General features: G+C 49.8%; 1 protein-coding gene across 1 annotated transcript in view; it reads left to right on the forward strand.

Moving 5' to 3' along the window:
* The window catches only part of DISC1 (DISC1 scaffold protein), a 143,735-nt gene that overhangs the window by 34,096 nt on the left and 99,922 nt on the right, over window positions 1–9,717 (forward strand). The window contains exon 2 of the mRNA XM_081824284.1: window positions 3,545–4,551. Within this exon, the coding sequence (XP_081680410.1) occupies window positions 3,545–4,551 (1,007 nt within the window). The remainder of the gene's footprint in view (window positions 1–3,544; window positions 4,552–9,717) is intronic.

Consider the following 9,717-nt stretch of genomic DNA (forward strand, 5'->3'; position numbering starts at 1 on the left):
ATTGTGTCTGCCTCTTGGGCCGCCTTCCGGGAAGGCCCACGCCAGGGGATGGGAGGTATGAAGGGTCTGGTGGGTGCAAGAGCTGGGCCATCCACACACCTGACCCTTCTCTCTCATCCCCCCATTTGGTGAACATTTTTCTCATGTCTGGTCTTCTTGACTTGTTGCTCATGCAGCACTGTGGCCCAGTGACATCTTACCAGCACCCCAGTAGGAACGTGGGTTTTCTTTGTGGTCAGGACCCTGACATACAGGGACATCCTCAGATAGTGAAACCCCTGAGGGAAAGGATGGGGGGGGGGTCCTTCGGACCACATAGCATGGTGACCCAATTTGACCTATTTAAAGATTTTTAAAAACTTTAATTGGGATAAGTACACATAACATAAAATTTACCCTCTTAACAATTTTTAAGTGTATAATTCAGTGGCATTAAGTATATTCATATTGTTATGCAACTATTACCCCCATCCATTTCCAGAACTTTTTCATCTTCCCAAACTGAAACTCTGTCCCCATTAAACACTCACTCCCCATTCCTCCTTCCCCCAGCCCCTGGCCATCACTATTCTACTTTCTGGTTCTATGAATTTGACTCCTCTAGATACCTTATATAAATGTATATATGTATATAAATACAATATTTGTCCTTTTGTGACTGGCTTATTTCATTTAGCATGATGTCCTCAGGGTTCATCCACATTGTAGCGTGTCAGAATTTCCTTTTTAAGGCTGAATAATATTCCATTGTATGTTACCACATTTTGTTTATCCATTCACCCATCGATGGACACTTGGCTTGCTTTTACCATTGACTATTGTGAATCATGTTGCTGTGGGCATGGATGTACAAATATCTCAGATACTTTTCTGCTTTCAATACTTCTGGGTATATAATGAGAAGTGGAATTGCTGGACCATGTAGTAATTCTATTTTTAACTTTTTGAGGAACTACTGTACTCTTTTCAGCTACTCTGAAAACATTTTACACAGCGCGCAGTCATTCCAATTTTTCTACATTCTAATCAACACTTGTTATTTTCTGTTTAAAAAAATTTTTTTTTCAATGTCTTAATTTTTTTGAAGTTTTTATTTAAATTCCAGTTAGTTCACATACAGTGTAATATCAGTTTCAGGTGTACAATGTAATGATTCAACACTTCCATACATCACCTAGTGCTTATCACAAGTGCCGTCCTTAATCTCTGCACAATCACAGTTGTTTTTGTTTTTGTTTTTGTTTTGATAGTAACCATCTGAATGGGTGGTCCAATTTGGACTATTAACTAATGAGTTAATTAATTCCTTCTGTACATTTAAAAATTTTTTTAAAAAGATTTTTTTCTCTCATTTATTCATGAGAGACACAGAGAGAAAGAGAGAGAGGCAGAGGCAGAGGGAGAAGCAGGCTCCCTGCACGGCAGGGAGCCCCATGTAGGACTTGATCCCAGGACCCTGGGATCATGACCTGAGCTGAAGGTAGATGCTTAACTGACTGAGCCACCCAGGTGCCCCTCTGTACATTTTTATCATGTCCTTTTCTACCAATTCCGACTTTGCATGGACTGTGTCATTAAGGAAAAAGAAAAATCAGTCTTTCTTCTGACTTCCTGCCATTTTAAATTATCATCCTAAGTGATATACTTGGAGGCAAAGGATATAGGGAGAGCATGTGTTTTGGAATCAGATAGGCCTTGGTTCATCCATCCCTCCCTCGTCCGTCCATGCATCCATTCATTCATCATTTATCAAACCACTTAGGGGCATAGGAGGGCATTGTGCTGGTTTATTGTCCTATAATGAGCAAAACAGGCTTTGGCAAGTTACGATCTAAGTTCTGGGTAAATTAAAACCTTCTGGGCTTTAATTTTATTATTTATGAAATGGAAAAATGGTATTAAGCCCCTAGGGTTCTATGTTGTATACCTCCCTCCCTTCCTTTACCCTGACTTCCTCTCCCACCCCCTGATAGCCCTTACTTTCGCTCCTCCCTCCACTACCAGCTTCCAGAATTCCAGAATTCTATGTACGTGGTATTAGCCCTTCCCTGGCACCGGGCAGTTGGCACACCCAGTTGGCAAGAGAAGGTCACTGGGTGAACCTGTCTTGGTCTCTTTTGTCCTTAGATGCTCAAATTCAGGGAACGGGTGGTCCGTGGGTTGTTGTGGGTTGTTGTGCTCATTTCCCCAGGCATTACCATTGATACCTGTTCCAAAGACTGGTGTGTGCCATGATCATAACACAGGGGGAGCCCGAATGCCCAGCGCTTTCCGCTTACCATGACAAAGGTCCTGGGCCTGTCCCTGTTCTGGGGGCAGAGCAGGACGTGTGCGCCTGGCACGAAGTTTGTTCCACTCCTCACCAGAGGCTGTAGTATTCCTATAGCCATGTTCCGTGCCGCCTGGTCTTCCTTGTATGCTTTGCATCTCATCTGGTTCATGGTGTGGCAGAGCGTTGCAGCGAGAGGGCCGTGTAGGCCAGGAGAGTCAGGGGACTGTGATGCTGGTCACTCAGTCACTTGCAGGGGTTTCTGGAATGGCAATTTCTCTGAGCCTCCGTTTCCTTCACTGTAGAAGGAAAGTTACAATTCCTGGCCTGGTGGATTCACATGATTTTGGCAGGGAGCACGTGAAATGAATGTAGATTATGCACATATTCTGAGTAACAACGTGCTATGCAATGGAGAAATAGTAACACCTCAGCACACTTATTATGTGTGCCAGGCACTGTTTTAGGCTGTCTCCATCTAATGACTCATTTGGTTAAATGTGCAGAGCCACCCTGTGCGAGAGGTACTGGTAACGTCTCCATTTTACTGCTGAGCACACCGAGGCACAGAGAGGTTAAGTAACGTGTGGAAGGTCACAGCCAGCCATGGCACAGCCGCGGCTTGAACCAGGCAATGCGGTGCCAGAGTCTCTGCTCTCGGCCGCTGTACGATCCTGCCTGAGCGCTATCAGCACTTTTTGTTGTTTCTGTTCTTCTTGCACAGCTGGGCGGAGGACACGGCCCCGGTTCATAGGGCACATCAGGCAGGGCCTCCTGTGGGCCAAGGTGTGAGATGAACTGATGGGCATAAACTGTGCCCCAGCCGGCTCTCCAGGGTCCAGTTGCGTGCAGGGACAGGGACAGCTCTGATAATGAAAACTCACGTATTGTTCAGTACATAGCTAGAGCGAGTGATTGGATCTCGTTTGGAGATGGGTGCTGGCGTTTGCCTTCCGGTCGCTCGCTTTCCAGGCCCACTCTGGGAGAAAAGTGCCGATGGGCCCAAGAGCCCAACAGGCAAGACGCCGGAGGGTTCAGAAGGAGCCGCTGAGGTTGCGTCTCCAGTGGGCCTGCTGACGTGTCAGCATACCTCACGGCCGCATTGGAGAGGGTCATCAGAATCCCCGGCCGGGCCAGCCCCATGACCACTGAGCCAGCATCTGTCTGACACACGCACAGAGCGGTGCCCTCTAAGCCCCAGATGCTCTCCCAGTGCAGTTCCCGTGAGCCGGTGAGAATTGCGTGTTTATGCGACTGTTTCTCTTTTCCTCGCAGGCGGCCAGGATTGCTTACCACCTGCAGCGACCTTTCGGAGGAGGCGCCTGGCACGGAGGCCGGGCTACATGAGAGGCGCAGCCGGGCCCCGGATTGGGTTCCTCTGCCCAGCGGCGGCCGCTCCGTTACGGGCCCAGGGAGGGGCGTGCGGTGAGGAGTGCCACCAGTCTGAGTCCAGGGCCGGACGGTGTGGCCGTGATCCTGGAGGCCAGCAGCGAGGCCCCTCAGTTGGGAGCCCTGTTCCTAGGAGCACAGCAGCCTCGGCTCCGACCCCCGTGGGCTGCCTCGGCCTGGCTCTGACCCCTGTAAGAGGACCCCCAGGGCTCTTTGGGATTCAGCTCAGAGCTGCCACCACACTACCTGCCAGGCCGGCCAGGTTGTGTGGCCCTGGGGACACTGGGGGGCAGGACGAGCTCCCGTCCGTGGACAGTTCCGAGGCCCCTGGCCTTGGCTGGGGTGCTGTCAGGGGTGGAAGAGCGAAGGGTACCTGGACAAAAGGCCATCTGGCCCCAGAGGAGGTGACTGGCAACAGCTGCAGCCTCGGAAGTGGCCCCAGGGTCCCCTCAGCCCCTGCCGGCTCTCAGGACGCCTTTACCTCAAGCTTTAGCTTCATACAGCTCTCGCTTGGCTCTGCTGGGGAGCGTGGAGAGGCGGAGGGCTGCCCGCCCTCCAGAGAGGCCGAGGCCCCTTGTCAGAGCCCCGAGGAGACGGAAGCCACGGCTGCCAGCCTGGACAGGCCGCACGAACACCCTCGACTTCTCTCTCCCCACTTGAGTCTGAAGACTGCTCAGCGCCTGGCAGACTCTGTGCAGGCCGCAGGGGGCAGCCGCGGGCCGGAGAGGGAGCCGCTTTCCTTACCGGACGCGGACACCACCTCCTTCTGCTCCCTGGGCCCCTCCTGGCCTGCGGGCAGCAGCTTGGCGGACGCTCAGCGCTGGGGGACCCTGCTCAGGAGGTGCGAGCCCATGCTGCTGGACTGCCTGCTGAGTGACCAGAGGTGGCTGGAGGTCGGTGTCTCCCAGCCCGCGGGGCTGTGACTGTCCCAAGCTCAGATCCGCTCCAGGCAGAGGGCAGGAACCGAGGAGTTCTGGGGTTGACCGCCGGTGTCCCCTTGGAAGCTGCAGCAGCTCGTTTTGTAACCGGCTGCAAAAAGGATGCCGCTGTCCTTCTGTTTCTTGTCTTTCAGTTCGAACACAAATCTGTCCTCGTTCCCGTCTTCTCTGTCATAGTTGCTCAGATTTGCTCTCTGGTGGGTCGCAGGCTCCTCTGCACTTCCCGGCCTAAGAGATATGTGGTTAGCTCTGCCCAGCTCTGCTCTGAAACAGGAACTTGGGGGCAGGGGCAGGGGAGCTGGCTGCTGTGTGGTTGAGGGGTCTGAAGTCGGTGATGCCCCATCATGGGGGTGAGGCTGGCTTCATCTGCATTTACTGTGCCCCTTGCATTTCATCCTGCTCAGTGGGAACTGCCTGACACAGCCAGGAGGCTTCGTTCCTGGGCATTACATCCCTCAGGCTCTCAGTTCCCTTATTTAAAGACGGTAACACTGCACGGGATTGTTCTCCAGCTGCAGTGAGAAGCTGAGGGCTTTTGGAAGCTAGGACGGGTTGTATTTACGTAAGCCCTGCCATCATGAGGGTGCTGTCCACCCGGTTATGTGAGAGATGGGTACAACTGTGAGTAGGCAGTGTTGTGCTACCCCCGAAAAGTTCCCCGAGAAACCCAGGCAGAGATGCTTTGTGACTGACCCACTGCGTTGTGTGTGGCTCATCCTACTGAAAGGCTGTGTTTTCCTTCTGTGTTGTATGTGCATGTGATGTGTGCGCATGTGTGTAAGTGTGTGCATGTGTGTATTTGTATGTGTGCGTACATGTACATGTACACAAGGAAGTAGAACACCCACTCATCAGGCATTTGGTAGAAGTTCCTGAAAATGTGAAGATCGTGTTCATTCCCAGCAATTGCACTCATTTACTTTCAGTTCTTTACATGTGGCCTGATGTTCCTGGCCCTGGCCCTGTTTGCCCTGTTCCAGCCCTCAGGGACCTCAGCCCAGCCATGTGATTTGTATCACAAGGAGATCCTGAAGTCAGGCCGGATATGCGTGCAGGTCTCTGTTCCCAGGTGATGCACAGAACCCTCGAGTTAGGTGTGTTCAAAGCTGACGTCATTGTCTTCCCCACCAAACCTGTTCTAAAAGGCTCTGGTCTTGATATATTTTTGTTGATGTTAATGAATAGCATCCATCCAGCATCGTCAACACCTCCCTCATCCTCACTCCCCCATCTGGTCAGCCCTCATAGTCCTACAGCTAACCTACCTCTCACAGCCATGGCCTCTGCCCTGGTTCAAACTCTTGTTATTTTTAACCTGGGTTTTGTAAGAGATTCTTGACATATTTACCTTCCTCTAGTATCTCTCCTCTCCAGTTCATCCTCCGGATGGCCAGCAGAGTTATCTTCCGAAGTACCGGTGGGATAGTGTTATTCCTTGGCTCGAAACCTTCGGTGGCTCATTGCTCTTCTCGGGATGGTATCCAAGTTCCTTATCCTGATAATTGAGACCTTTCTCAACCTGCACCAGCCTGCCCCAGTGCCTTACTCCTGCTGGCTCAGCCATCTGGTGCTGCTTCCTGTTCTGAAGGCACCAGGGAAAGCTGTGCCTCAGCCCTTGCCTGTAGTTCTCCCTCTGCCTGGAATGACCTTCCTACACTTTTCCACCTGCCAAGCTCATATAATCCCTTTGGTGTGGGTCTGAAGCCACTTCCTTGTGAGACATTTCCTGCCCCTTCTGGACCAAATGAATCCCTCCTTCCATGTTGCTCCCACAGCACACTGGACATGCCCCATGGTAGCAATCATCACATTTAATAAGCATTTGTTTGCGGGTCCAAGGTCTGCACTTGACCATGAGCTCTATATACCACAGGTCACGTCTCTTAGACAGTTTTGGATGCCTGATGCCTTGCATCCGTCCTGGCCCTCCGCTGTTGCTTGATTCATTTTTGTTTTTAGTAAAATGATTAATCTCGTTAAGAGGGACCACAGATCCCTAGTTGATGGCTTTCTTGGATTGACTCGCTAGGGCATAAGAAGAGTCTGAGAGACAGATATGGAAAGTGTAAAGGGGTTCTCGTCATCAATTCCAACCTTGGAGAGGTATTTGTCCACACCAGCAATTCTCCAGCACTAGCTGGGTGTCCCATAACTCAACGCAGTTCTGACCCCATCTATCCAGAGATAGTATCAGCTCCCACAGTGGACGGGCTCAGTCCCACAAGACTGCCTGCCTCTTCTCTGGAGGCCAGCTGCAGGTCCAGACCATCATCTGCTGTGCTTCTGACCCACTGGCTATAGATCGGAGGTTCCAACAGCAGCCCTCTCCTTGGGTTCGATTAATTTGTTAGATGGCTCGCTGAACTCAGAGAAACGTTTTACTTACTAGATTATACATTTATTATAAAAGGATATAACTCAGGAACAGCCAGTGGAAGAGATACATGGGGCAAGGTGTAGGGGGAAGGGCGTGGAGCTTCTAGGCCCTCTCCAGGCACACCACTCTCCCTGAATGTCCACATGTGTACCAACCTGGAATCTCTCCCAACTCTGTCCTTCAGGTTTTTATGGAGACTCTGCTCCATAGGTGTGACTGATTAAATCATTGGCCATTTGGGATTGATTCAACACCAAGCCCCTCTATCCTCCCTGGATGTTGGGGGCGGGGGGGGGGATGGGGCTGTAAGTCTCCCCCCCCCAGTCATGTGGTTGGTTCCCCTGGCAACCAGCCCTCATCCTTAGGTGTCTTCCAGAAGTCACCTTATTAACATAACAAAAGACACCTTTCTTGCCCTCTTCACAGGAAATTTCTAGGGTTTTAGGAGCTCTGTGTGAGAAATAAACAAAGACCAAATACATATTTCTTATTATGAATCACAAGGTCCCAGGCACTAAGTGGAGCTTTGTGTCATCACACTTTTCCAGCTGTAAATATCTGTATTCAACCTTTCATTTCCAAGATCTCTTAAAAAACTCTTGACAACATATCTGTATTTCTCCATCTCAAAAAATTCAAGTTTTGACTCAGGTGAAGCAAAAGTAGAATGCCATTCCAATGACCAGTGGCTCTCCCTCCCAAATAGCCAAACAAACAGGAACTACCTTGGCAGTGATCCTTCTGCAGTCCACACGATTCCGCTCGCTGGGTTTCCTTTCTTCTATCTCCTCCTACCTGCAGGTAACTCACGTCCTCCCGAGAATCTTGTTTGTAATAAACTGGAGTCTGCGAACCCCTGAGCAGTTGCGGCTCTTGGGGCCCAGCCACGCCTCGGGCTCGCCTTGCCAGCTCCCCGAGCCACTGGGTCATTTCAGGGCCTGAAGGTCGGCATTCCTGGGGCTCTGGCTGTGGAAAGCCACCCTGACTTACCTTTTGGGTTTCAGGATTTTTAGTTTAAAAAAAATGCAACCAACCCTAGATACATCTCTTCCTTTAATCTTTATTACCCAGATGCAGCTTTTTAAAAGAATTTATTGGTCAGAGCCCACGAGAGAGGTGTTCCTTGTGGAAGAAGGACAAGGTGGCTGCCGCTTCACCCTGGGGATTCTGGAGGACAGCCCTGCTGCCCGTGGGCACCTGGTGGGGTGTGTGTGTGTGCCTGTGATCCCACGGTGCCCTGCAGTGTGTCAGGTTCATGGGCCTGCCTGGATGCTAGCCTGGCATTTTCCTCTCCCGGCTGTGGAGCCTTAGGTAATTTGTTTAATCGTTCTGTGCCTCAAGATGCTTTTGTTAGAAGGTGGAGATAAACCTCGGTACCCACCTCATTAGATTCTCATGAGGATGAAATGTGCTCACACTTGCTGGGAGCTTCAGACAGGGTCCGGCACTGAGCAAGTGCCCAGAATATTGGTCATTATTATCATTAGAGAAATAGCTCAGAATAAGAGAATTTGGGTCAAAAACACCAAATTCACCCTTCTCCCCATAATTCAAATTAAACTCATATCCTGTCTCAAGTGATAGGATCTGGACACAATTAATCTGTAGTTAAACAAAGTACCTTTGTTTATGGTAAACTAACACCTGAAAAAGCAGAAAACATGATGCTGTTTTCAATGATTTGAATGTCTGTTGTGTGGGAGAGGAATTAGCTTTCTTTGGTGTGGTAGGAGTGATGGAAAGAACTCTGTTTGGGGCATAAGATTTATAGGAAGGCAGATTTTGTTTCAATAGGAAGAAGAGGCTCCTGACAGCTGGAGGTGTCTGGCGTGAGGGGGGCCTTTTGCTTCTTTTTCTATCACGTTTGTGCAGAGGCTTGAGATTGCTCATTTGGGCTCCTGGAGAGGCACTCAGGATTGGGGAGATGTCCTTTGAAAGACTGGGATTCTAGTGTTCTGGGGCCTTTTAGATATTACATTCCAATTCCTTAACCCCTTCTCCCTTCTCTTTAAGTAAAAAATCGGATCTCAGGAATTTGAGTTTTCGGTCCTTTTAAAATATAGCCGATCCTCAGTATTTGTTTGCTTACTTTCTACAGTTTATTGGGAACTCCAGAGTCAATGCTCACAGCTCTTTCCCGGTCATTTGTGGATGTGTACAGAGTGGCTAAAAGGTTGGGTTGCCTAATGTGCACTTTCCCAGCTGAGATCGAACAAGGCAATGCTCCCTTCTCATTGCAGCTGCCATCCTGTAAACAAGTGTCCTTTTTTGTGGTCTACTTAGTGCTTTTTGTTGGGGATTTCACTTTCAAATGGCCCGCCAGCATAGGGCCGCCATGCTGCCTTGTGCTCCCAAGTGTGAGAAGATTGCCATGTGCCTTATGGTGGAAACGTGACCGATAAGCTCGGTGCAGGCACGAGCTGTAGTGCCGGTGGCCGTGAGTTCTGTTAACGAGCCAGCAATATATATTAAATAAGGCATCTTTCAACTGAAGCACACATAAAACAAGGTTACGTATTGATCAGTTGGCAAAAACGTTGTGATAGGAGGCTCTCAGAAGCCGAACGCTTGTTTCCCCTGGAAGCAATGGCTTAGTGTTTGCTAACTGAGCATTTCCGGGGACTTTATAGAATACAACTACCACGAATGAGAATTGACAGAATGGGTATTTTATGCTGTTTAGAAATAGCCATCCAGGAATATTATGCAGCCATCAAAAGGAATGAGATCTTGCCATTTGCAGC

The sequence above is a fragment of the Leptonychotes weddellii genome, chromosome 6 (assembly GCF_054177405.1).
Source record: "Leptonychotes weddellii isolate Sample4059 chromosome 6, ASM5417740v2, whole genome shotgun sequence".
Taxonomy (NCBI): domain Eukaryota; kingdom Metazoa; phylum Chordata; class Mammalia; order Carnivora; family Phocidae; genus Leptonychotes; species Leptonychotes weddellii.